The following is a 27,059-nucleotide window of genomic DNA, read 5'->3' on the forward strand; positions in this document are numbered from 1 at the left end:
TTGAGAAGTGCAGGGGAATAAGGAGACCTTGGCATGCAGGTCCACAGATCCCTGAAGGTAGCAGGCCAGGTAGATAAGGTGGTTAAGAAGGCATACGGAATACTTGCCTTTATTAGCCGATGCATAGAATACAAGAACAGGGAGGTTATGCTTGAACTGCATAAAACACTAAGGGTATGTATCATACTAGTAAGGGTATGATTTGGTGGCCATTACAGAAACATGGTTGCAGGGTGGCCAAGACTGGGAATTAAACATACAGGAGTATCTGACAATTCGGAAGGATAGACAAGAAGGGAAAGGAGGTGGGGTAGCTCTGTTAATAAAGGATGATATCAGGGCAGTTGTGAGAGATGATATTGGCTCTAATGAACAAAATGTTGAATCATTGTGGGTGGAGATTAGAGATAGTAAGGGGAAAAAGTCACTGGTGGGCGTAGTTTATAGGACCCAAATAATAACTTCACGGTGGGGCGGACAATAATCAAGGGAATAATGGAGGCATGTGAAAAAGGAACGGCAGTAATCATGGGGGATTTTAACCTACATATCGATTGGTCAAATCAAATTGCACGGGGTAGCCTGGAGGAGGAATTCATAGAATACATACTGTTCTAAGAAACAATCCCGTATGTTACAGAACCTACAAGGGAGCAAGCTATCTTAGATCTGGTCCTGTGTAATGAGACAGGAATAATAAACGATCTCCTAGTAAAAGATCCTCTCGGAATGAGTGATCACAGTATGGTTGAATTTGTAATACAGATTGAGGGTGAGGAAGTAGTGTCTCAAACGAGCGTACTATGCTTAAACAAAGGGGATTACAGTGGGATGAGGACAGAGTTAGCTAAAGTAGACTGGGAACACAGACTAAACGGTGGCACAATTGAGAAACAGTGGAGGACTTTTAAGGAGCTCTTTCATAGTGCTCAACAAAAATATATTCCAGAGAAAAAGAAGGGCGGTGAGAGAAGGGATAACCAGCCGTGGATAACCAAGGAAATAAAGGAGAGTATCAAATTAAAAACCAATGCGTATAAGGTGGCCAAGGTTAGTGGGAAACTAGAAGATTGGGAAAATGTTAAACGACTGCAAAGAATGACTAAGGAAGCAATAAAGAAAGGAAAGATAGATTACGAAAGTAAACTTGCGCAAAACATAAAAACAGATAGTAAAAGCTTTTACCGATATATAAAACGGAAGAGAGTGACTAAAGTAAATGTTGGTCCCTTAGAAGATGAGAAGGGGGATTTAATAATGGGAAATGTGGAAATGGCTGAGACCTTAAACAATTATTTTGCTTCGGTCTTCACAGTGGAAGACACAAAAACCATGCCAAAAATTGCTGGTCACGGGAATGTGGGAAGGGAGGACCTTGAGATAATCACTCACTAGGGAGGTAGTGCTGGACAGGCTAATGGGACTCAAGGTAGACAAGTCCCCTGGTCCTGATGAAATGCATCCCAGGGTATTAAAAGAGATGGCGGAAGTTATAGCAGATGCATTCGTTATAATCTACCAAAATTCTCTGGACTCTGGTGAGGTACCAGCGGATTGGAAAGCAACTAATTTAACGCCTCTGTTTAAAAAAGGGGGCAGACAAAAGGCAGGTAATTATAGGCCGGTTAGTTTAACATCTGTAGTGGGGAAAATGCTTGAATCTATCATTAAGGAAGAAATAGCGGGACATCTAGATAGGAACAGTGCAATCAAGCAGACGCAACATGGATTCATGAAGGGGAAATCATGTTTAACTAATTTACTGGAATTCTTTTGAAGATATAACGAGCATGGTGGATAGAGGTGTACCGATGGATGTGGTGTATTTAGATTTCCAAAAGGCATTCGATAAGGTTACTGCAGAAGATAAAGGTACGCGAAGTCAGAGGAAATGTATTAGCATGGATAGAGAATTGGCTGGCTAACAGAAAGCAGAGAGTCGGGATAAATGGGTCCTTTTCGGGTTGGAAATTGGTGGTTAGTGGTGTGCCACAGGGATCGGTGCTGGGACCACAACTGTTTACAATATACATAGATGACCTGGAAGAGGGGACGGAGTGTAGTGTAACAAAATTTGCAGATGACACAAAGTTTAGTGGGAAAGCGGGTTGTGTAGAGGACACAGAGAGGCTGCAAAGAGATTTAGAAAGGTTAAGCGAATGGGCTAAGGTTTGGCAGATGGAATTCAATGTTGGAAAATGTGAGGTCATCCACCTTGGGGAAAAAAATACAGTAAAAGGGAATATTATTTGAATGGGGAGAAATTACAACATGCTGCGGTGCAGAGGGACCTGGGGGTCCTTGTGCATGAATCGCAAAAAGTTAGGTTGCAGGTGCAGCAGGTAATCAGGAAGGCGAATGGAATGTTGGCCTTCATTGCGAGAGGGATGGAGTACAAAAGCAGAGAGGTCCTGTTGCAACTGTACAGGGTATTGGTGAGGCCGCACCTGGAGTACTGCGTGCAGTTTTGGTCACCTTACTTAAGGAAGGATATACTAGCTTTGGAGGGGGTACAGAGACGATTCACTGGGCTGATTCCGGAGATGAGGGGGTTACCTTATGATGATAGATTGAATAGACTGGGTCTTTACTCGTTGGAGTTCAGAAGGATGAGGGGTGATCTTATAGAAACATTTAAAATAATGAAAGGGATAGACAAGATAGAGGCAGAGAGGTTGTTTCCACTGGTTGGGGAGACTAGAACTAGGGGGCACAGCCTCAAAATACGGGGAAGCCAATTTAAAACTGAGTTGAGAAGGAATTTCTTCTCCCAGAGGGTTGTGAATCTGTGGAATTCTCTGCCCAAGGAAGCAGTTGAGGCTAGCTCATTGAATGTATTCAAATCACAGATAGATAGATTTTTAATCAATAAGGGAATTAAGGGTTATGGGGAGCGGGCGGGTAAGTGGAGCTGAGTCCACGGCCAGATCAGCCATGATCTTGTTGAATGGCGGAGCAGGCTCGAGGGGCTAGATGGCCTACTCCTGTTCCTAATTCTTATGTTCTATGTAAGGCCACATCTTAGAGTATTACATGCAATTCTGGTCAGCACATTACAGGGAAGATGTGATTGCACTAGAGAGAGTACAGAGGAGATTTACAAGGATGTTGCCTGGACTGGAGAATTTTAGCTGTGACGAAAGATTAGATAGGCTGGATTTGTTTTCTTTGGAACAGAAGAGACTGAGGAAGACTTTACTGAGGTGTATAAAATTATGAGGGGCCTAGATAGAATGGATAGGAAGGACCTATATCCCTTAACAGAAGGGTCAATAACCAGGGGGCACAGATTTAAAGTAATTGGTAGGAGGTTTAGAGGGGATTTGAGGGAGAATTTCTTCACCCAGAAGGTGATGGGGGCCTGGAACTTGCTTCCTGAAAGGGTGGTAGAGGCAGGAATCTTCACCACATTTAAAAATATTTGGATGTGCACTTGAAGTGCCGTAACCTACAGGGCTACAGACCAACTGGAAAGTGGGATTAGGCTGGATAGCTCTTTTTTTGCCGGCATGGACATGATGGGCCGAAATGGCCTCCTTCCGTGCTGTAAATTTCTATGGTTCCATGACAGAAGAACGGTGAAAATGAACGTGCGCATGGTCCCTTTAAGGAAACTGGCTGATATGTCATCAGATGACCTCATCAGACCGGCTTCCTGTTAATTGGCTGGGAACCCCGCAGGGCGGGCTTAACGAGCCCAATATAGGGAAGATTAGATACAGAGGGCGGGATGGAGTCGGGAGCGGCTTTCCCACACGCCACCAATGCCGACCGGTGGCGAAATCGCGGGTATTATTTCTAATCCTCCTCCCTGGCCTGAGGACCAAAAAGGATTTGCACCCAGCAGATAGAGGAAACTTTGCTCCTATCAATGTGGGCAGGGGGCGAGAGATGATAGACAAGAGTCTTGTCCACTGTCCTATCCAATCTTCCCATGTCCATTTGCAGGAAGGAAAATAATATAAAATCAGATATGTTGAAGATTATGTTACTTTAGTGTGATTTAGGGTTTTGATTACAGTTACATTTTATATTGCTGCTATTGATGACTTTTATTGAGAAAAAAGTATTTTTATTTCCTGAAATGTTTCTATAGCTTGTTTCTCGCGCCCCCCCCCCCCCCCACCAGAGTTTTAAATGTTATCCAATATTGTAAGTTGCTTTCTGTAGATAGAAAATAGTCAGAAATCATCAATTTTCTCTGATTTTTCACTCTTGGTTGTTGTCTAGAAGAAGCCTTGCTGCAGGCCATGTGATTGACTTGGTAAATGCAGAGACCCATGTTGTGGCAATGAACAGGAAATGAACTATGTATCACTCACTATGTAGGAAGAATGGAAGAAAAATGTACACTGGAGTATTCAGATATGACTCACTTATACTTCCAACTTCAAGGCACTGTCAACAGGCTGCAGTGCAGGGTAATCTAGCAACAAGGTCACATTCTGTATCTGCAGATCGAATGGAACCAAATTACTCAGCTGCAGACACTGAAAAAACATGGGTGGAGGCTAGTCAGGCTGGAACAGCATTTTTAATACTAATCTCTCAACACGTCTAATATTGATACTTGCTAATTACAGAACAAGATAGAGTGTTAACATTTTTGGTTTAAAAAAAACACTTCTTGTTTATCTGTGATCTTGATTTAAATTTGATTATAACTGCTGCCCTGTGGTGTTTAATAAAAAATCTTACACTGGGAAACATGTTGGTGCTTTTACAGAAAAGGTGCATTAACACTGGGGAGGATCTCTCCATCCTCTTGGTCATGTTTAGATCTTTCGCACCAGTTATGATGGACTGTAATGGTGCAGTGGAGTGTGACAATGTGGTGTCCTCAGATTTGTTGGAAACGTTCTGTGATCAGTGGACACCATCATGGATTGAGTACAACATCCATCCAAATTAAATGGTTGTTGAGTGAGTCACATGGTTTTTAATTTTAGTTTGGATATGCAGCCTGCTTTTTAAGGGATTGTTTGAGTAGTATTGAACATTGACACTGTACAAAAAAGGTACTTGCTTGAAGTTAGGAGTCATTGTACTCATTATATTGTAGGGAATATTACAATGAAAAGTCCTATATCAGCACATGAAAACTTTATTAGTTCATCAGAATCAATTTGTTTAGATGATTTTCTAATTGAGGCACGACAATGGGACTTCTGAAGGATGTGATTGAAAGCTTTCCAATACAGGTATAAGAAAATGTCTCTGACAATCCCAAATAGCAAGATCCATGGCTGTGAGAACAGAATGTTAGTACCTCAGACATCTTCCTATCATATATGCTGGGGCCGTAACTTGCGGCCCCTATAGGCACGTATGAGGTGCGCACACACCTGTAGGGCCCGCGCAGATTCCGGGTTTAGGCATCCAACGCTTCCCTGGGGAAAGGGCCTCACGGGTGCAGAGTTGGGCTATTTGCCCAACTTCTGCCCAGCGAATGCCTGTGAAATTCTTATGCCTGGTAAAAGCGGCTTTTACCAGCGTGAGAGTGTTTTAAAAAAAAAAAAATTAAAATATTTTTTTCCCTTCACTTAAACATTAAAGAACACTTATAATAAGGTAAGGTTATTTATTTAGCCCCTTTTAAAACATTTAAATTTATTTTTCAAAAAATTAAATTTTTGTATTAAGTGATTCATTATATTGTATTTTTATTAATATAAAATATGTAACGTTTGTTTTTTATTTATTTGTTATGTTAAATATACTTTTTATGTGATCCCCATTCATGCTTTTGGGAATTCCGTACATATGGAATCCCCATAAGCATGAATGGGGATCCCCTTTGCTTGGTTGGGCTGGCCCATGTATCCCAGGGGCGCTTGTGAACCGCCTGTGCCTCTTGGGTACATGGGACTTTATGCAGGCCTGCGCATAAAGGTCCAGGAGTGCAAGTCTCCGTGGATCCTGAGGCAGATGGTAAGTACGTAGATTTTTTGATGGTCGGAGGTATCGTCCGCGGGAAGCCTCCAACCACAAATTCTGTCCCATTATATATATTTTTAATGAAACAAGGGTAACCATGATATCCTGTAACTTTCTTGATTGCTGTAGGAAATCAGGGAGCAATGTCCCAGAGTTTTTCATAAAATTAGCCATTTTTCTCTCTTTTTGTTCTTTTTTCCCACACTTCCCTTTTTGGGAGGGTGGTGCACGAGCTTGTACCATCTGTATAATGGAGTGAGCATTGATGGGCTTGATGTACAATAGTGATGCTTGTGTTGCCTGATCAATTTCAGCAGATCACGATTCTCTACTGCATAGTTTGATCAGCATCGTTCTGATATCAGAGCAGCAAATACTGTTCTAGACAGTGTTGTGGGCAGAGCCATTGGAGATGGAATCACATTCAGTAATGTAATGGACATAGTGTGGGTGCTGCAGGCTATTAGCACTTTGAATAAACAGTGTTCCTTGTGCTCTCAATCAGAAATTGTAAGTGTGGGTGCTTCTACTACACTGTATAGCAAGGGCTCACAAGCAACACATTGGTGATACATTATTAGTCATCCACCTTAAAATCACCAACTGCTGCCTTATGAATAGAAATGATGACCAGATATGGTCTGTCAAGTTCCTCTGCGTGTTAGAAGTGATCAGTTATCATTTAAGTTATCTAGTTCTTAGTGTGAGCTGCTGTGCTGGTATTGATGCAATAATCAAATGACCTGAATTACAGGAACTTCTGTCTGTACCAGGTGTACCTGTAATGGACATTGGCAGTGAAATATATTTTGTCAAGGGATGTTGGTGCTAATTCCATGGCACAGAATGAGATTACTTCCTGCAGTGAAAAATAAACCTTCTAATTTGAAATTCCCAAGTATGTTTATTGCTTAAAGAAATGAGTATTGGCCACCTACGTGACACTCACATATTTTACAGCTTGTGATTTCTGCGTGAAGGAACTCCCCTCAGGACAAGGACCACTTTGCAATGTGCTCGGTTTATTAAGTTGGAGTGATCTGTGTCAATGCCAGCTAGTCTTCTGGTCATTTTCATATTGCTGTTTGTGGGAGCTTGGGTTATGGAGAGTAAAGGGTTATGGGGAGCGAGTAGGGAAGTGGAGCCGAGTCCATGATCAGATCAGCCATGATCTTATTGAATGGCGGAGCAGGCTCGAGGGACCAAATGGCTTACTCCTGCTCCTATTTCTTATGTGTGCAAATTGGCTACTGCATCTCCTACATTACAACAGTGGCTACACTTCAAAAAGTACTTCATTGGGTGTAAAGTGCTTTGGGATGTCTGGTGGTTGTGAAAGGTGCTATATTAATGCAAGTCTGTCTGTCTGTCTTTCTTAAATCTATTAATTTTTGATCACGGTCCAGAAACATTAGTAATAATGGCCCCAAGTTTCCACATGATTTGCTCCTGATTTTTAGGAGCAACTGGTGTAGAACGGAGTATCTTAGAAATCGGAATTCTCGTCATTTAGTTTGCTCCAGTTCTAGTCCGTTAGAACAGTTTCACTTTGGAACAGAATTTTTTTTTCAAAAGGGGGCGTGTCCGGCCACTTACGCCTGTTTTCAAAGTTTCGTGAGTGAAAACTTACTCCAAACTAACTTAGAATGGAGTAAGTGAAGATTTTTGTACGCTTGAAAAAACCTTGTCCGCACTTTAGAAAATCAGGCGTAGGTTACAAATCAGGCGTAGGGAATGGGGGAGGGGTATTTAAAGGGAAGTTTACAAACATTAAACACTTCAGTTTTACAAATAGAGCCATCATCAATAATAAATGATAAATACATCAATAAATCAACCAATAAATCGATCAAAAAAAATTAATAAGAAATATATTTTTTTAAAAGAAATCAATAAATAAAACATTTTCTACTTACCGACTGCAGCACCGGGAGCCCTCCAACAGCGTGCTGGGACGGTCCCCCCAGTGTGTCTCTGTCAGTGTCTCTATCTCTCTGTCTGTCTGTGTGTGTGTCTCTCATTCTCTGTCTGTCAGTGTCTGTGTTTCTGACAGCGAGGGGAGGGAGAGAGGGGGGGAGCACAGGGGGAAGGGAGCACAGGGGGATGGGGGAGGGGGGGGAAGGAGATTGGGGGGGTGGAGGGGAAGGAGATTGGGGTGGGGGGGAAGGAGATTGGGGTGGGGGGGAAGGAGATTGGGGGAGGGGGGGGAAGGAGATTGGGGGAGGGGGGGGAAGGAGATTGGGGGGGTGGAGGGGAAGGAGATTGGGGTGGGGGGGAAGGAGATTGGGGGGGTGGAGGGGAAGGAGATTGGGGGAGGGGGGGGAAGGAGATTGGGGGGGTGGAGGGGAAGGAGATTGGGGTGGGGGGGAAGGAGATTGGCGGGGTGGGGGGGGAAGGAGAGGGGGGAGGGAGGCTGAACGGGCCGGGCGCGAGACTTCGGGCAGGGCCCGTCCCCAGCACCAGATTTACAGGTAGGTGGCGTTGGGTCGGGTCGGGGGGGTGGTGGGAGGGAGGTCGGTTCGGTTCGGGTCGGGGGGAGGGAGGGAGAGGGAGGTCAGGTCGAGGGGAGCGGGTGTCGAGTCCGGTCCGGGGGCGGGGGGGGGGGGATGGGGAGCGGGTGTCGGGTCCGGTCCGGGGGGGGATGGTGGATGGGGAGCGGGTGTCGGGTCGTGTCCGTGAGCAACCCGGGCCGCCATTTTATTTTGTCAGCCGACTCTTCGGTCAGCCCGACAATGCGGCACTTGCCTCGATGGGGCCACCATCATGCAGCCCGACACTCCCTTTTGGGTGCCGAGCTGTTGGCCCGGTTGAGCGCAGTGGCAGCCAACAAGGGCCTGCAGAGTGCACAGCGGCCCTCCCCTTTAACAGATGGGGAGGGGCGTTGTAACGCATCAGCGCTATGCAGAACTTCCAAATGGTGCTGACCTGAACTCAGTGCTGCCCTGATGCCACAAGAGCTCTCCTCCAACAAGGTTATAAAGGGCCCAAGTTTCGAGCCGCGCCTAGAACGGCGCAGTCCCGACCTGGACGCCCGTTTTTCGTGCCACAAAGTGCGCCTAAAAAAAAACCTCCGTATTCTCCACCTCCCTGCAGGTCCTCTGGCCCTCGGCACGGCGCAGCAGGAGCTGTAGGGGGCGGAGCCAGGTCCCTGCACTGAAAACAGTGCCGGGACCTCTGCACATGCGCGCTACAGTGGGCACGCAAGTGCAGTAGCTCCAGGCGCCCGAAACTGTGTGGGAGGGGCTGAAGCACGCAGCCCCTAGCCCTGGTCGAATGGCCTCACTGGGGCTGCGTGAATAAGGCTCCTCCCACGGCCAGCTCCTGCTTCCTCCCGACCCGACTCGACTCCCGCTTCCCCCCCACCCCACGGGGTGCTGACATCCACCCCTGGGTGGATGTCAGCACCCCGTGCCAACCTCGTGGGGTTGGCGCACTCGCCGATGACGTCATCGCCTGTTGGATGCCGGCCAGGGGCGCAAACTGCGGAGAACGGTGCTACCGGTAAATTACCCCCAAAATCTCGAGTACTTTTGCCCGAGGCGCTACTGCCGCCCGCCCCCGGGCGGAAAGACCATTGCGACCCGGTAGCACCCACCGGAGGCATTGACGAGGTGCAAGAAAGGGCTAATTTTGGCCCCTTTAAATCTTAAATTTTGTTCTGAATATTTTAACTTTGTTTTTTCCTCATCTTTATATCCCTCCATTGTTCAGCTGCACTTTAGCTCTATTGGCCACTGCAGAAGTTTACATCTTCTCTTGTGTATTTATGTTCTGATGACTGTTTACAAAATATAAAGACATCGAGGATGTGCAGATTGAGTGCAGTTTTTCAGTCACCATGCTATCCTCCGTTTCCCAGTAAGGGATCAGATACTGAAAGAACCAAAGCACTGTTTTTCGTGGAATTAAGTAATGAATTTTCAGACTGACTATTCTTGCAAGCTGCAGTAATGTTGGTGCAATGAGCTGAATGGGGAGACAATTCTCAGTGTACCGTGTACGTCCTATATGCCATGCACAGGCATCTTCCACCCTTCAGGATGTAGTTCAGGACCTGGAATATTAGGTCCTTCATTCAAACACCTGTGAACTCATCCTTTTGTGGCATGGAAGCAAGTCATCCTCGTATCGAGGGACTGCCTATGATGATGATGATATGTAATTTAATGTTTCACTTTCTTGCCACCCCTTTCTGCTGAAGGTGTTGATTCATCACTGAGGTACAGTTTCACGGATTACATGTATCGTTGCTTACGTTCCCCAAGGGGCGGTTTCTCATGTATGAGCCTCGACAATGGCTGTCAGGAGGCCCTTCGACTGTTGAGAGCCAGACTCTGTCCTCACCAGATATTTACACGTGCACATTGTGAGGTGGTCATCAGGAACAGGAACCCATGTTGATTTTTGCTTACCTATCCCAAGACACTGAGGCCAATATTAATGCATGTATTGCTGTCCTGGCTGAAATGAGCCTATTCCAAACAGGCCAGAGATTGAGCCTGAGGCTTTCCTGGTCAGTATGGTTCAGCTATTTGCTGAATAAACCCACTGAAAATGGGGGGAATCTTGGTGTTAAATCTAAATGACTGTTTGTTTATTAGGACCTTTTTTCCTGTGGGAAGAAAAAATAAACAATACGGAGATTTCCTCTCGACATTGCACACAGGCTTTCTGGCAGGCCTGCCAATGCACCAAGCATTTCATGCCTGCGCTACCCTTTCCCCCAGCCCTGGCTGCAGGTCACTCGTGCCCGCTCTCTCACCACATGCAGATCCCATGTCTAAGCTGTACTCCGAGTGTCAGTATCTGAGCTGGTGGCTGCGAGTGAGAAGGAGGATTAGGTATGAGGATACTGTCATCTTCGATTGTTTCAGCCTCGCTGCTGGCCACGGGCTCAGCGATAGCCACTCCAGTAATCTCCAGCGCAGTCTTCTCTATGGGGGTTAGGTCGTGCAGGTGGCCTGTCCTTCTCTGGGTAGCCCCTGCTGCATCTGGCTATGCGCCGCCTTGTCCTGCAACAGAGAGGGAAATGTGTCCGTGAATGTGGTGCAATGTGTTTGGGTGATGGGCCTGTCATAGTTGAATAACTGACAGTGTATGCAAGTTGTGGAATGTGGGTGTGAGGCTTGCAGCAGTGCTAAGTGAGGGTGAGGTGAGGCGATGAATGCTAGGTATGTCTTTGATAGAGATTGTTTGTAGGTAAGTGATGGGGGTGTGGTGCATGGTACAGAAAATAATCAAAAAGGCTAATGGAATGCTGGCCTTTATATCCAGAGGACGAGACTACAAGCTGCAGCTGTACAAAACCCTGGTTAGGCCACACCTGGAATACCGTGAGCAGTTCTGGGCACCACATCTCCGGAAGGATATATTGGCCTTGGAGGGAGTGCAGTGCAGGTTTACCAGAATGATACCCAGACTTCAAGGATTAAGTTACGAGAAGAGATTACACAAATTAGGGCTGTATTCCCTGGAAGTTAGAAGGTTAAGGGGTGATCTGAACAAAGTTTTCAAGATATTAACAGGAACAGATAGGGTAGATTGCGAGAAACTATTTCTGCTAGTTGGGGATTCTAGGATTAGGGGCCATAGTTTTAAAAATTAGAGCCAGACCTTTCTGGAGAGAAATTCGAAAACACTTCTACACACAAAGGATGGTAGAAGTTTGGAACTCTCTTCCGCTGACGGCAATTGATGCTAGATGAATTGTTAGTTTTAAATCGTAGATTGATAGTTTTTTGTTAACTAAAGGTATTAAGGATATGTGCCAAAGGCGGGTATATGGAGTTCGATCGCAGATCAGTCATGATCTCATTGAATGGTGGAACAGGCTCAGGGGGCTGAATGACCTACTCTTGTTCCTATGTTCATTGAGCAGTTTGTGAGGCCAGTGATGCAGTTGGTGGGATATGCATTTGAAGATGAAGTCACTGACCTTGACCACTCGTGTGAGGTCATTGAACTTTTTGCAGCACTGCATTCAGGTCCTCGGGGCTTGACTTCTGGCATTGACTGCTACCTGCTGCCACTGCCATCTGCATTTGAGCCACCACGCCAAACCAGAGGATGGCTGCTGGGAGACTAGGGCGATCGATTAACAACATGGCTCATGACTCTGGTGTGCAACCCACATACACGGGTCTAGAGGGCTTTCTGGACTCCTGTGAATAGAGGATCTCTGTCCTCCTGTCCACCTCCTCCACCAAGGCCTCCAGTACAGAATCTGAGAACCTTGGAGCATGCCCTCTCCCCTGTTGTGCCATAATTCACTGTTGTCTTCCCCAGCCGCTTTCAGCACTTGCTCCAGCCAGAATGCATCTCCCCTTTAAGAGGTGCAGGCTGGCTTTAAGTGGTGCTGGCCCCGCACGAACTTGGGCCCCCTGCTGAGCCGCTCATCCACTGAACAGCATGTTTAGCACTTTCTCAAACCCTGCAATCATGCAAATTACCAGGCAACACAAAGTTTGTGTGCTGCCTGCATTGGACTCAACGGGCGCGGACTAATTGCGATACCCGTGCCAGTTTTCGGGGGCTATCAAATTTAGCCCCATTCGCTTGCTGTAAATCTCTTACTGGCCAGTATTGTCACTATTTGGTACATCTAACCACTGAACACTATTCAAAGTTGCTTTTGATTCGTATGGCAGAGGAAGTTTGATTGTAGTGATACCCTAGATATACATCCAGCTCTTAAACATCGTTTTTTAAAGTTGACAGGTTATTAAGTGACCTCAAACTATTAGTTTCCATGGAAACTATGTGTGAAGATAAACAATAATCTGTCACTTTCAATAACTCACAACTTCAGGCTTTTTGAGAATTTTCCTACATAACTTCCTCCCAAGAGAATATTTTGCTTTTGAAATAGGCCACGTTGGGGGTCTGCCTGTATGTCCCGGTATCTGTGAAAACAAAATGGAAGGAACAACAACAGGCTTGCATGTTTATGGCCTCAGGACATCCCAAAATGCTTCACAATGAATGAAGCACTTTTGAAGTGTATGGGGAAATATGACAGTCAATTGGCACAGATCAAGAGCTCAAACAGCAATGAGAGAAATGATTAGTTGAATGGTTTTAGTATTGCTGGTTCAGGATTAACTGTTGGCCAGGACACCTGGGTAACTCCCTGTTCTCTCGTTCCCTCACTGCAGTGGTGTAGCTCGGAACGGAGATTTGGGTGGGTCCCAACTTATGGTGGACAGGCGGTGGCCAAAGGTTCTGACATCAAAGTGAATCATTTTATATTCCCAGTGATTTAAAACAATTAAAATCCTGAGTATATTAAATTACATCCCCGGGGATCCATTTTCTTTGTTTTGAGTGGACAAAAAATAGATTCCACATAAATCTGCAGCAAACATAATTAAAGAAGCCAAGCAGGCAGCATCATCAAACCAGCAGGAATAAAGTCATTTCATTTTTAACCAATTAGTAACTTAAATGAAAGTCAGTAAATAACTTAGTTTGCCCATGTACAATTAAAATAAACTGTAGGTTTATAATAAATCAAACTCCTTTACATGATCCATTTAGGCTTTGGGGCAAGTCCAAGCGAAGGTGCTGTGAAACCATTGACATCTGAGTCATAGAATCATACAAGTTTACAGCACGGAAGGAGGCCATTTCAGCCCATCATGTCCATGCCGGCCATCAAGATGCTATCCATCCTAATCCCACTTTCCAGCTCTAGGTCCATCTCTGTGTCTCTTCATTACATTCTCCAAAGGCCCATTTGAAGTATCCTTTGCTGCCTCCTCATGAGCAGTCACCAAAAGCTGCCCCATCCTCTCACTGACCTACCTACTCACTAGGGTTAATCTCAAGAGCCTCCTTCCCATCTCAGTCACACCACCCACTAGCGGATCAGCAATCACTATCTCTCTCCGTATTTCCCTCCGGAATGTCTAGAAACTCACGAAAGAGGCCCTTGCCATACACAACCTTTATTAGAGATGATTGTATTGACCTCCTGGCTTTGATTGAAATTTGACCTATAGGTGGTGACACATTCACCCTTAATGACCCTCCTCTCCTGGCTATGCTTTCAAGTGCCTGCCCCACCCAAACCGCTGCAGTGGTGGTGTGGCCCTTGGCACTAAGTCACAACATGTTCCTGTCCTCTCACTCCACTATAACCTACTCCTTCCAGCACCTCATCCTTTCCCATCTTTCTGGCAGCTGGGCGGGAAGCCCGTCAGTCAAATGGAAATGAGGCCCAGGAGTTCAAATGCCCGAGGTCTCACATTGGCACAACCATGTGAACTTGATACTCGCCTCACCTCCCATTCCCACCCTCCTACTTGTTACAGGAGTTATGTTGGAGTTGGCAGGAGGAAGTTATGAGTCAGGTGTTCCAGAGATCGGTGTTAGGGTATTAATTTACATTAACAACTTGGATTCAGAAGCTGTTCAAACTGATCCAATTTGCAGATGGCACCAAACTAAGAGGGGCAGTTGAATCTGAAGAAGCAGCTTAGGAACTACAAAATGAGTCTGACAAAATATATAAATGTGGAACAGTGGCAGGTGAAATTTAATATGATCATGTAAGGAGAAAAAAATAGGTGATATTAGTATTTGATAAAAATTATTGATCCAGTTGAGAATGAAGTTGAACAAGTTTAGCAGACTCAGCACTCAACATGTCCAACTACTATGCAGCAGCGATCAACAAAGCAAATGGATGCTGGACTATCTAACCAAAACTGTAGATGACACGTTGGGGAAGTCATACTCAAACAATATAGTGCTATGGCCATAGCACGCTTTGTGCACTGAGCCCAGTTCTAGTCAAAGCAACCATTCAGACCTAGCCAGAGGTAGTTCTCAGATGTGCCATACAACTGATCCCTAGTGTGAGAGGACTGAATTATGAGAGAATACAGGTGAAACTCCAGATTTTCAGAGGTATATCATTTAATAAACAGTATTTAAAAAAAAAAGATCCAGAATATTATTAAAACTGAAAGGGACACAGATCAGACGAGTAAAAGGCAAATTGAGCATTGATGACGGTAAATTCTCCTTCAGACAAAGGGAGATCTACATGTGGAATGGATGTCTCAGTAGGATAAGAATAACTAAACATTAGAATTATTTAAGAAGCAGTTGGATGCCATGATAGGCATACTTCTGGAGTTAGAAGCTAAGATGTGCTATATAGCTGCTTTTATCAATATCTATCCTGGGATCTTGAATCTACAAAGTTGAAAAGCAGTGGTGTTCTCCACTTCATTAAATGAGGTGCACTGCAGCTCCTTAAGGTGGGCTCTCATTTCAGTGCCACATAAAATAATTGAAATTACAAGAGGTATTTGAAGAATTTAAAAAATCTGATCCCAGGTTTTCAGCTAAAGAAGATACAGACGCGCTCTATTTTTCATCCCATCAAAGACTGTTTGTTTTTGGATTTTAAATCTGTTATGTTTGGAAAATGCTCTGATTGTAAACATTCTATTTTCTTTTTGTTTCCCAGGTCTACCTTACAGCAAGGTAGCACCTCCTCCCTGCTTTCTGCAGTCAGTGGCTGGAATTTCAAGGGGGTAAGTGCATGGTGACTTTGACTACACTTTTATCCTAGAGGCTGGATATATGGGGTGGGATACTAAATAAATGCAAGTCTTTACCACGTCTTTCAAAAATGTCTCAAAGTGTTCCACGTACAATGAATTCATTTGAAATATATTGACTGTAATGCAAACAAACATTGCAGCCATCTTTCACACAGCAAGATCCCACAATGAAATGAATGAGCAGTTAGTCTGGTTTTGGTGGTGTTGATTGAGAGAGGGACATGTTGTTAAGGACATTGCCCTTCAAATAGTACCACAGACTCTTTAACCTCCACCTGAAGCAATGGAACAGATAGATGGGACCATGGTTTAATATCTCATGTGGCACCCCAGATAGCACAATATTCCCTCAGTACTGCAATGGCCCAGATCAGCAGCATCCAAGTGTTCTCTCTGCAGATTGCTTAGATGTATACTGTCCAGTCACAAAGCCATGTATTAACTTTAAGTCCATGTTTCCATTCATTCGTCTATGTATTAAGTTGCGGATACTAACAGATCTTTGATATTTCGATTTAGGATTTATCAACCAGTGAGATAATAGCACTAAGAACAATATTTTTTAACAAACTTCCAGACCACTGGACAAACCAGAGAATAAGAAATATAAGCACAAATAGGACGTGGTTGTCTGGGCTTCGTGGCCAGATCGCCAGAGATCAGGGCTACGGGCAGTAGCTTTGGGACCACTGGCCTAAATCATGCTCTCCAGTCTTGGAGTGAGCCTTGAACCCACAGTCTTCTGACTTCGAGATGAATGCTACCAAATGAGCCAAGTGGACACATTCTACAAAATTGAAATGCAATGGCAAAAATATTTTCATATTGTTATATATCTCTATCCTCTTCCAAAGTTCCTCAATAGGAACAATCTGCAGAATCTGCACATAGACAACAATAATGCCCTGTTTCAGTGAGGTAACCTTGTGTTTCTATTTTCCGCTGCTCCATAATTTACAAGCCTACAACTGGAGTGACTATGTGAAGAATTTACTTCAATTTTATGTTAAAATAATGTTTCTCCACCAATGGATTTGTTGATAAATGCATCAACCCTATACGCTACTGAGTTATACAGACCAGGGAGGGTCCCAGCTCAGTCCTTAGTTTGTACTAAGCTAGCTGATATTAATTGGTACAACTGGTCTCCGCATTCATGAGTTACAGAGGGGAGAAATCAACCAGGATTCTGGCACCTGACTATAGAGTGACCCGTGCTGGAAAGTGGGCACTTGAACATCCAATGAGGCCAGATCTGCACTAGATGTACCTCTGAACAAGTGGACATCTTATAAGAAATTTTCCATAGATAGAGATTCATGAGGACATGATTGAACCCCCCCCCCAAGGTTGAATAGTCTACGAAACACATGAAAAATGACCACTCTGGTGAGGTACCAGAGGGCAATCAATATCCTGTAAGAGTCACTGCCTTCAGGAGAGGTGGGGAGAAAATTGGGACAAAGATAATGTAAAAAATTGTTCTCATTCCCTTTAGTAATTTTATACGGTGTAGTTTAATGTTTCTGCATTCTTCCAGAGGGATACAAAGGAGTGGGAACGAGCCGAGTTAATGCTTCTGTGTCAGTGTTGTGTTTTTAAGCTGCAGTTTCTCCCATTGCAATTATTTGCTTGCCATTTCAAAATGTCACTGGGATTCTAAATGAGTCATCCAGATATTTTTGTGAACTCCTGTCCAGTCAAACTGGATTTTATAATACAAAGAATTTTAAAAATGCAAGTGATTATATTGTGTTAGAAATAGAAATTCAGAAGTGAACGAGATTTATTTCACACATTCAAGGGAGAGTTTTATTTTACAAATGATACCTATAACTTACAAACATTTGGACTATTCCCCTGCTTTAAGAATAAATTCTCCCTGTTAATCATGAGCAATTGTTTGAAAGTCGTGGGTGAGAACTTTAATTTCTGATTGTTGGCCCTCCTCACCACCCGCCATCCCCCTGCCCCCCCACCCCAACAACCCCATCTCTCACCTCCGGCTAATGAGCAAGAAACCACATTAATTATATTTATGGGCAAGTTGAACAGGCAGCTCACCATTGGCCAGAAGAGATGGTGGCTCCTTCCCCCACTGTGCAGCTTTTAAACTTCCCTATTCATTAGACTGGTTAATGGCTTCACTTAAATCAAGTCTACAATAATAGGTTGCATACATTTAGCTGCACTATGAAACTGTGGAAAAATATGTTGAAAGGTTTGTACTTTCAATGTAACACTGCTGCCACAATCTGTGGCAAGAAGAATATTGTGACAGGTGCATTTTAACCTGCATTCTGGTCTGCCGATGCAGTTGCCTATCAATATCCTAACTTATCTGTGTTCACATGTGAAAAGAACTTCAGCGCAGTAAACCATTCTTCGTACTGGCGTTTGTTCTCGAAGGAAAGTCATTTTGTAACTACAGTTGCCAAGGAATTTGAATCCAACCCAGGGCTGTATGATATTCACCAGTGCAGCAGCAAGGAAATATAGATGCTGCTGGCACCACATGAAAGGGTCTTTGTCTGACCCCATCACCACACTGGTGCCCATGGATATCCTGTACTATTGCCAGAGAGGTTCTGAGGCATGCAGCTGTTCTTGTGCATCGTTAAATGGAGCTTGTGCCACATGTTGTGTTGCTAACTCATGTTGGAAGTGGAATCAAATTCTGTTCATGTCTTTGAAAAGTTGCTAGTTAATTCTAATTCATGACAATTAATTCATGAAAATGAGAGCAAGATAGTGAGTGTGACATGATCTATTTAAATATATCATTGATGCATGCGCTAGTAATGCATCTGGAGATCGCTCTGCTTTAGCTAAATCTAGGGGTACAAAGAGGCCAGGACCAGTGACTGGTCTGCTGTGGTACTACGGAGGGTATGCAGATATGTCATTCTGGAAAGCACCAGGTATCTCACAATTTAGGCTCAACCGTTCCAGCTTTGGAACTGCTGTTTTTTTATCTGAAGAAAACTCTCTTGTATATGAGCAAACTCCTTCCTACCCATTCTGTAAATTATCAGGGTCAATCTTCACCTTCTGTCCCTATTCATCCGTAATTTTTCAAGCACTCCCTCGTACTGTGCAGAATATAAACTACCATGGGCCAGCATTTCACTTCATTAATATCAGCCACTGTAGTTTTTTAAGAAATGCAGTTTTTTCGCATGAATTCTTCGCAGAATTCTTTTAGTCACAATCCCTTTAAAATAAGCAGAAACTCACAGCGAACTGTGGAGTCACTGTGCATAATGTGCCGCACATATGCTATTACTGTGAAGTTGACAGTTTTAAAGGCATCTTTACTGCAGAAGCTGCTTCATTCATGAATTTCATCTCTGCATGAGGAAAAGTTACACTCAAAAGACCTGAAAGTTGAAATGAAGAAAATGTTTAATGCTTTTACAGAAAGAAACGTATATAAAGGAAGAAGTGAGTTACCACTGTTATCTGATATGTGGGGTTGGCATACAGGCTCATCATTTGACTCATTTGTGGTTCACTCTCATCCCCACGTTAGTTTCTCACTCTTCGTTTTACTCATTACATAAGTACTACGAGTTCCTCCACAATTGTGCAACGTTTGCTACTTACGCTTTTTTCATTGCCTCGCTGATCTCGCCAACCAAATTAGGTATCTGTAGCAGATTGTTTGAAGAAGGGTTCCTAACTGAAACATTAACTTGTCTGTTCTCTCCACAAGTGCTGACACAAGTCTAGACACAAAAGGCATCAAAGGGGTATGGGGAAATAGCAGGAATATGGTGTTGAGATAGAGGATCAGCCTCGATCATATTGAATGGCGGTGCAGGCTCGAAGGGTCTATTACCGCTCCTATTTTCTGTGTTTCTATGACTGACCTTCTGAATGTTCCCAGCATTTTCTGTTTCTTATCTGAAGAAAATCCTCTTGTATCAGCAAAATCCTTCTGACACACTCTGTAAATTACCAGGGTCAATCTTCACCTCCTGTCCCAATTCAGCCATAACTTTTCAAGCAGTCCCTCGTACTGTGCAAGGTTCTCTTATAGAATATAATCTACCATGGATCAGCATCTCATTTCATTAATGCCAACCACTCTAGTTTTTTTAAAAATGCAGTGAAAATGAAATCGTCCAAATTCTTCAACTGGTCTACAGTCTCTCTCTGTTCGACTGCATCTGGCCCTGCCAATATAGTGCGCCCTGTGAAAGACTAGATGCTTCATGTGATTTGATGGGCTGAGTGGCCAGTTTCTGACTTCATGAATCTTTTTGACACAATATGAAGTTGCATGACAAAATGTTTGAGCATAATGCCGCAGGGAAGATTGGCTGATATTTCCAGTGGCATGATCTTTGACTGTTAAATATAAAATAGAACTTTTGAAAATCGCAAAAGATTAAAAACAAACTGAATTCTGTATGGGACCCAATTTTCTGTCTCCAACAAAGTGCTGTGTTTGTCCAAGCCCAGAACTCTTGCTATTTCCTGTCCCTGGAAATGAACATGCCTCGGGGCCACCACCAATGAAGGCCCTCCCTCTGGCTGAGCTGCAATGAGAAGGTACCAGATCTTAATGTCGTGGGATACAGGAAAACCTATGTTGACTATTTTTCTTGGAGCTGCCTCTGGGATCGCCATCGACCCTTTGGTCTGTGGGGGTGGGGTCCTGACACTAGGCCCAACCCTTGGTTTCTTTGCGCACCTCTCCAATTGGGTGGACACTAGGTCAAAAACATAAAGAAAATTGAGGCAGGAGGCCAGGCATGTCTCCTCCTATCTCATTTACTTCTCTGCATTGGGCCTGCAGCTTTGTCCCACCCTCAGCAAGCCTTGGAAATCTTGTGGCAGTGTCAAAGGGCGGGCACCTATGAAAATTAGTCTCCTCCCCTTTTCCTTGATCTTTGCTTCTAGAAAATGTGCATTCCTTGGAGATGAAGATCAGGAAAATTGTTCCTTGTGTGATGTTGGATTTTATGGAGTTTTATCCACTTTGTTTGGGATAAACATTAATAGGCGTGATTAAACCAGAATATCTATCAGTTATTGATTATAGTAGATGTGATCAAATAAATGCTTCCTGGATATGTTTGCTGTTGGGATACTCCCATTGTCTGTGCAACACTACAAAAGCACTAAAATATCCAGACCATTGCTGTGTATAGCTGATTATAATCAGGTGAGTGGAGCACCAGAGAATTGCTGAAAGCCAGGAGATTAAACGAACAATAGTACTCTTAAAATCTGGAACCAGTTTCTTCCTTGGCATTGAACTTGAATTAAATGAAAACAAGAGTGTTGTATTCAACACTTCTGTAACTCTCTTGGGGTGTTCAAAAACCTGTATAATTTCTCCAGTTCCTGAGTTATCACATTATTCCAAACCCCATAACCGAGTTGGATCCTCTTCCCTTTGAGATAAGTGTCTGGATAATTTTAACTCCTGGGCTTCGCCTGCACGCTTCCAGTAAGTTGCCCATCCGAAACTGGTGAGACGAGGCAGCTGGCCGACAGGCGGGAGTAGGTTGACTTATGAAGAAAGGTTGAGTAGGTTGGAATTCAGAAGAATGAGGGGTGATCTTATTGAAACATACAAGATACTGAGGGGGCTCGACAATACAGAGAGGATGTTTCTCGTGGGGGAATCTAGAACTAGAGGGCATTGTTTAAAAATAAGGGGTCGCCCATTTAGAACTGAGAAGAGGAGAAATTTCTTCTGAGGGTCATAAATCTGTGGAAATTCTCTACCACAGAGAGCTGTGGAGGCTGGGTCATTGAAAATATTTAAGTTGGAGAAAGACAGATTTTTGAACGATAAGCGAGCGAAGGATTATGGGGATTGGGCAGGGAAGTGGAGCTGAGCCCAAGATCAGATCAGCCATGATCTTATTAAATGGCGGAGCAGGCTCAAGTGGCCAATGGCCTACTCCTGCTCCTATTTCTTATGTTCTTATGGTCTTGTGAGCAGAATGTCAGGCAGGAATCTACCGACAGAAACCGAAGAAACAGTCCATGGCACTCGTACGCTGACCAGGGTTTTCGGGATGGTACTGATGATTGGAGAATGGGGAGGGGGCAACCCTGGGCAGGAAACGCCTAAACATTTCTCGTGGGGAGTAAAGCTGCACTCTTGCTCCTCCTGACCCCATGAGTACATTTTTACAGTGAGCTGTTTGGGCCTTTCTGCCCCCGACTCCTCTTCCTGCTAGCTAGAGGAAGGTCACAACGGATTCTCTGCTCAAGCCACTGGTTAAAGTAGAAAATCGGGCCCAGTGACATTGAGAGAGAGACCCCACAGGCTTCCGGAAGAACAGGTTAAAATGGACTGTGAGAATGGACAGGATGTCGGCAGATAAGTCTCCCGGATGATTTTAACTGCCCAACCGGTTTCCCCCAAGCGGACAGGGTTAAAACCGCCATTGTAGATTTTTCTTTGCTTCCTACTGGCATGACTCTTGCTATACTACACTTTAGAGCACTCATTTTACATTTGTTTTAATGTATTATTTACAAGGTTCATTTGAAACTATTTCTAACTTACCACATTTACAAGCAAAATGCTTCTTGCAACAAAATAGTAGTACTAAACAGATCAGTCTTTTCACTAGAGTTCATCTAACACCTTGTAAACTGCGTTTAAAGGGTCACCACAGTTTATAGCAAAATGTATTGTTCAGAATGTATCTTTTTATGTGGAATTCTTTTCAAATTCGTTCGGCTTTCTTCGGGACATGAGTATGGCTGTTTAAATCTGTCTAATTCTAGATTTGCTGCCTGTTTCTTTCTCTTACAGTTTGGCTCACTTACCAGGGTGTTTGACGCTGGCAGACACCGGCACTGCACACCTAATCATCATCATCATAGGCAGTCCCTCGGAATCGAGGAAGACTTGCTTCCACTCTTTAAAAATGAGTCCTTAGGTGGCTGAACAGTCCAATACGCGAACCACAGTCTCTGTCATAGGTGGGACAGATAGTCGTTGAGGGAAAGGGTGGGTGGGACAGGTTTGCCGCATGCTCTTTCCGCTGCCTGTGCTTGATTTCTGCATGCTCTCGGCGATAAGACTCGAAGTGCTCAGCGCCCTCCCGGATGCACTTCCTCCGCTTAGGGCGGTCTTTAGCCAGGGAATCGCAATTGTCAGTGGGGATGTTGCATTTTTTCAGGGAGGCTTTCAGGGTATCCCTGTAACGTTTCCTCTGCCCACCTTTGGCTCGTTTGCTGTGAAGGAGTTCCGAGTAGAGCGTTTGCTTTGGGAGTGTCTGGCATGCGGACAATGTGGCCTGCCCAGCGGAGCTGATCAAGTGTGGTCAGTGCTTCAATGCTGGGGATGTTGGCCTGGTTGAGGACGCTAATGTTGGCGCGTCTGTCCTCCCAGGGGATTTGTAGGATCTTGCGGAAACATCGCTGGTGGTATTTCTCCAGCGACTTGAGGTGTCTACTGTACACTGTACACTGTCCATGTCTCTGAGCCATACAGGAGGGTGGGTATTACTACAGCCATGTAGACCATGAGCTAGGTGGCAGCTTTGAGAGCCTGGTCTTCAAACACTCTTTTCCTCAGGCGGCCGAAGGCTGCACTGCCCACTGGAGGCGGTGTTGAATCTTGTCGTCAAACATAGAAACATAGAAAATAGATGCAGGAGTAGGCCATTCAGCCCTTCAAGCCTGCACCGCCATCCAATATGATCATGGCTGATCATGCAGCCTCAGTACCCCACCCCTGCCTTCTCTCCATACCCGCTGATCCCTTTAACCTTAAGGGCCATATCTAATTCCCTTTTGAATATATCCAACAAACTGGACTCAACAACTTTCTGTGGCAGAGAATTCCACAGGTTCACAACTCTCAATGTCTGCTCTTGTTGATAAGAGGCTCCCGAGGTATGCGGAAGATCTGTCAAGAATCCTTGCGAGGTAATAGAGTGCTCTGGCCAGGACTTTGCACAACAGTAACAGAAAGCATGAGGAAATCTATCTCCCTTTCCTTCCATCTTGATTCTTGCTTCTGATGACCCTAACTGATAACATAGTCATTGGAGCAAGATTTTGTTTAGTTAAGAAATAATACTTTGATGGGTCTGGATAAGAACTTGATGGAAACTTATTGAAACAGGTGGAAAATCTTATTAACCTAGGGAACTCGCCAGTGTCTTGGCTTCAGACTGAATGCTATGCTGTAGAACAATAAATTCAAACCTCACAAATTTAGTAATTTAGATTTTTTTTTAAATGCCAAAGCTAAATCTTGCTGTTTATTATGAACTTTTGAAAATTAAAATATACTATAAAACCACGAGACATTTAACTTTAATATTTATGAATTACTCTTCAAAAAAATGCCTAAAGCTCTGTGTATTTCTGTAACTATGAATTGTTGATGTCAACCGCTGAGTGAATGGAAGGCTGACAAACTGGAACAATTACAAGATTACTTCTCTCATCCGGCACTAGCTAAACCTCAACAATGTTTTTCATCTTACATTTTCTCCTCCTTTTATATTGTTACAAAATAGTATTTTGATGGAAAAATGTACTTCTTACCAAACTGCAACATCTGTTTAAAACATCTGGTAGATGTCTCTAGCTGTATGTTTTTTACATCCCAGAACTCCTAGTGCTCTCGAAGATTGAATGTAATGGCCTGGATTTTCTGTGGCCTATGACTGTGTACGCGACCATAAATACCTCGCAAGGATTCTCGACAGATCTTGCGCATCCCCGGGGAATGGACATTCATGATTTGCCCAGCGAATGTCCCTGAAACTCTTGCGCCTGGTAAAAGCAGGTTTAAGAACTTATTTTACCAGTGATAAAAAAAAATTATAATTTTTTTAAATCATTAACATTTAAAAACCTGTAAAATAAGTTTGTTATTTTTGGCCCTTAACTTAGTGTTCAAATTTATTCTTCAAAATTTTTGTTTTTGTTTTACATGTTTAATGAAATTGTATTTTAATTAATTTTAAACATGTAATGATTTTCAAGGTTGTGACCATATGATTTTTGGGTGATTCCTATTAAGCTGATGGGGATTCCGTATATAAATGGAATTCCCATAAGCGTAATGACACCCCTTTCTGATTGTGGGCCTTTATGCAAGCCTATGTGTAGAGGCCCAGGAGTGCAAGTCTCCATGGATCCAGAACCATCAGGTAGGTGCGTAGACTTATTGCCCGTGGGAAGCCTCCACCACAAATTCAGGCCCAATTTCTTTGGAGGTCATTTTTAACTTCAGCGGGGACAGAAAACTGGTGATAGCAAATTGGCTGCCCATTAGACAACCCACCTGATTTTCCCTTCCATTGATGGCAGGTGTGTAAGGCTGGGCTATCCTCTTCTGCCAGTTTTCCAGCACCGTTAAGAGTTGAATTTTAAAAGTATACAGCCGGTTATTGTTGCTTCTTTAAGCTTCTCCAACACTGCTACTCTAAAAGACACCAATTGGTGACTCTTTACTACAGGGAAGATTCCATGTTGACATGGAATAGTTTAGATTTAGATTTTATAAAATGTGCAGTGGCTGAGTTAATGTTTCCTGTACTTTCGACAGTAGTGCAGCTTGTTGGCGTGCCAATGCACGTGGAGTGATGCAATGCATTACACCGGACTCCTGATCCCAGTTTGCTGTTGCAAGAAGTCGCTGAGTGGATGCTGTGATGGGTGGGAGACAATAAACAGAAAATCATTTGATTACTTAATTGCTCTTACAGGTTTCTTAGCAGGTAAGCAAAGAGCTACACCAGTGGTGGCCTTGGTGCAAACTGGCCCTAACACACTGGTTCACGAGGGATTAGTAACATAAACAACAATAATAACAACTTGCATTTGTATGGCAACTCTAACATAGAAAATGTTGCAAGGCATTTTACACAGCGGAAAGAATCGTTAAAAGAATGGATTTTAAACTGTGGTGGGAGAGATCAGGTGGGGGTGACGGAAAGCTTTGTTGAAAAGATGGGTTTTTGAGAAGTCCTTAAAGGGTTGACAGAGAAGAGGCAGAGAGGTGCTTCGAAAGGGAATTCCAAACAATAGGGCTGAGATGGCTATGCTGGGGAATAGAGGGGAATTTCCAAAATCCAGAGTTGGAGGAATGAAGAATGTGGGGAGAGGATAAAAGTCTGGAGGAGGTTGCAGATATAGGGTAGGGTGAGGGATTTGAGGACAAGATAATTTAAACTGGTATGCATTGGCAGACTGGGAGCCAATGTAGATCAGCAAGGGCAGGGATGAAGAACAAGAGAATCTTAATGCAGGACAAGATACGGATGGCTGCATTTTGGACAGAGGTGACAGAAACACGGATAAGGCTTTCAGCAGTGGCAGGGTTAAGGTTGGGCTGGATGTAGGCAATGTTGCGGATGTGTAAATAAGTAGTCTTGGTAACCGATAACTTGGAGGGTTTGTAGCTCTGCGCAGAGTTCTATAGGGACTGGCTCAGCCTAAGTGAATGGCCAGGGAGGGGCACGGAATCCGTGGCAAGGAAATGGAGTTTGTGTCAGAAGACAATGGCTTCAGTCTTCCTAATGTCCAATTGGAGGAAGCTGTGACTCATCGATGACGGTGTTGGGCAGGTAGTCTGACAGCACAGAGCTGGTTGTCATCAGCGTTATATATAGAATCTGACTTCATGCCTGCAGATGATGTCACCAAGGGATAGCATGCAGATTATATAATGCTCAAAGAGATACTCCACAGTTGCCTGGATGCTTGTCTTATAAGCATTGAGTAACATTTGTATTTCTAAAGGCAGAAAATAAATAACAGAAGAGTTAATGATTGGTTCCTTAAATGTCTTTTACCTTTAGAAAGCTTATCTGAAGTGTCTAAAGCACCAGAAGAGTATACAGAATCATGATGTAGTTCCTTACATTATAAATGTTTTAATTTTTAAATTTAACATGTTTAGTTTACTTGAACTATTATCCACTCATCAATCATTAGACTGATTTCTGGTTAGGATCAAGAGTGTAGCTGGCAAATTGAAAATGTTACCGCAGTCTTCTTGTATTTTTTAAGTAAATTACTTGGAGAAGCTGCATAATTCCTATTATAAAGGAGAAAAGTCACATCGCTGGTCTCCACTGCAGGAATCGTCGTCATCATCATCATAGGCAGTCCCTCAGAATCGAGGAAGGCTTGCTTCTACTCTTAAAATGAGTCCTTAGGTGACTGAACAGTCCAATAAGAGAACCACAGTCCCTGTCACAGGTGGAACAGATAGTCGTTGAGGGTAAGGGTGGGTGGGACAGATTTGCTGCACGCTCTTTCCGCTGCCTGCGCTTGATTTCTCCATGCTCGCGGCGATGAGACTCGAGGTGCTCAGCGCCCTCCCGGATGCACTTCCTCCACAGGGTGGTCTTTGGCCAGGGAGTCCCAGGTGTCGGTGGGGATGTTGCACTTTATCAGGGAGGCTTTGAGGGTGTCCTTGTAATGTTTCCTCTGCCCACCTTTGGCTCGTTTGCCATGAAGGAGTTCTGAGTAGAGCGCTTGCTTTGGGAGTCTCGTGTCTGGCATGCGGACAATGTGGCCTGCCCAGCGGAGCTGATCAAGTGT

The 27,059-nt window shown here is 44.0% G+C and overlaps 1 protein-coding gene across 1 annotated transcript in view; it reads left to right on the forward strand.

Moving 5' to 3' along the window:
* arhgef3 (Rho guanine nucleotide exchange factor (GEF) 3) overlaps positions 1 to 27,059 on the forward strand; it is a 376,120-nt gene that overhangs the window by 103,796 nt on the left and 245,265 nt on the right. Inside the window, exon 2 of the mRNA XM_070895285.1 lies at positions 15,416 to 15,482. Coding sequence (XP_070751386.1) covers positions 15,416 to 15,482 — 67 coding nt within the window. The remainder of the gene's footprint in view (positions 1 to 15,415; positions 15,483 to 27,059) is intronic.

The sequence above is a fragment of the Pristiophorus japonicus genome, chromosome 12 (assembly GCF_044704955.1).
Source record: "Pristiophorus japonicus isolate sPriJap1 chromosome 12, sPriJap1.hap1, whole genome shotgun sequence".
Lineage (NCBI taxonomy): Eukaryota > Metazoa > Chordata > Chondrichthyes > Pristiophoridae > Pristiophorus > Pristiophorus japonicus.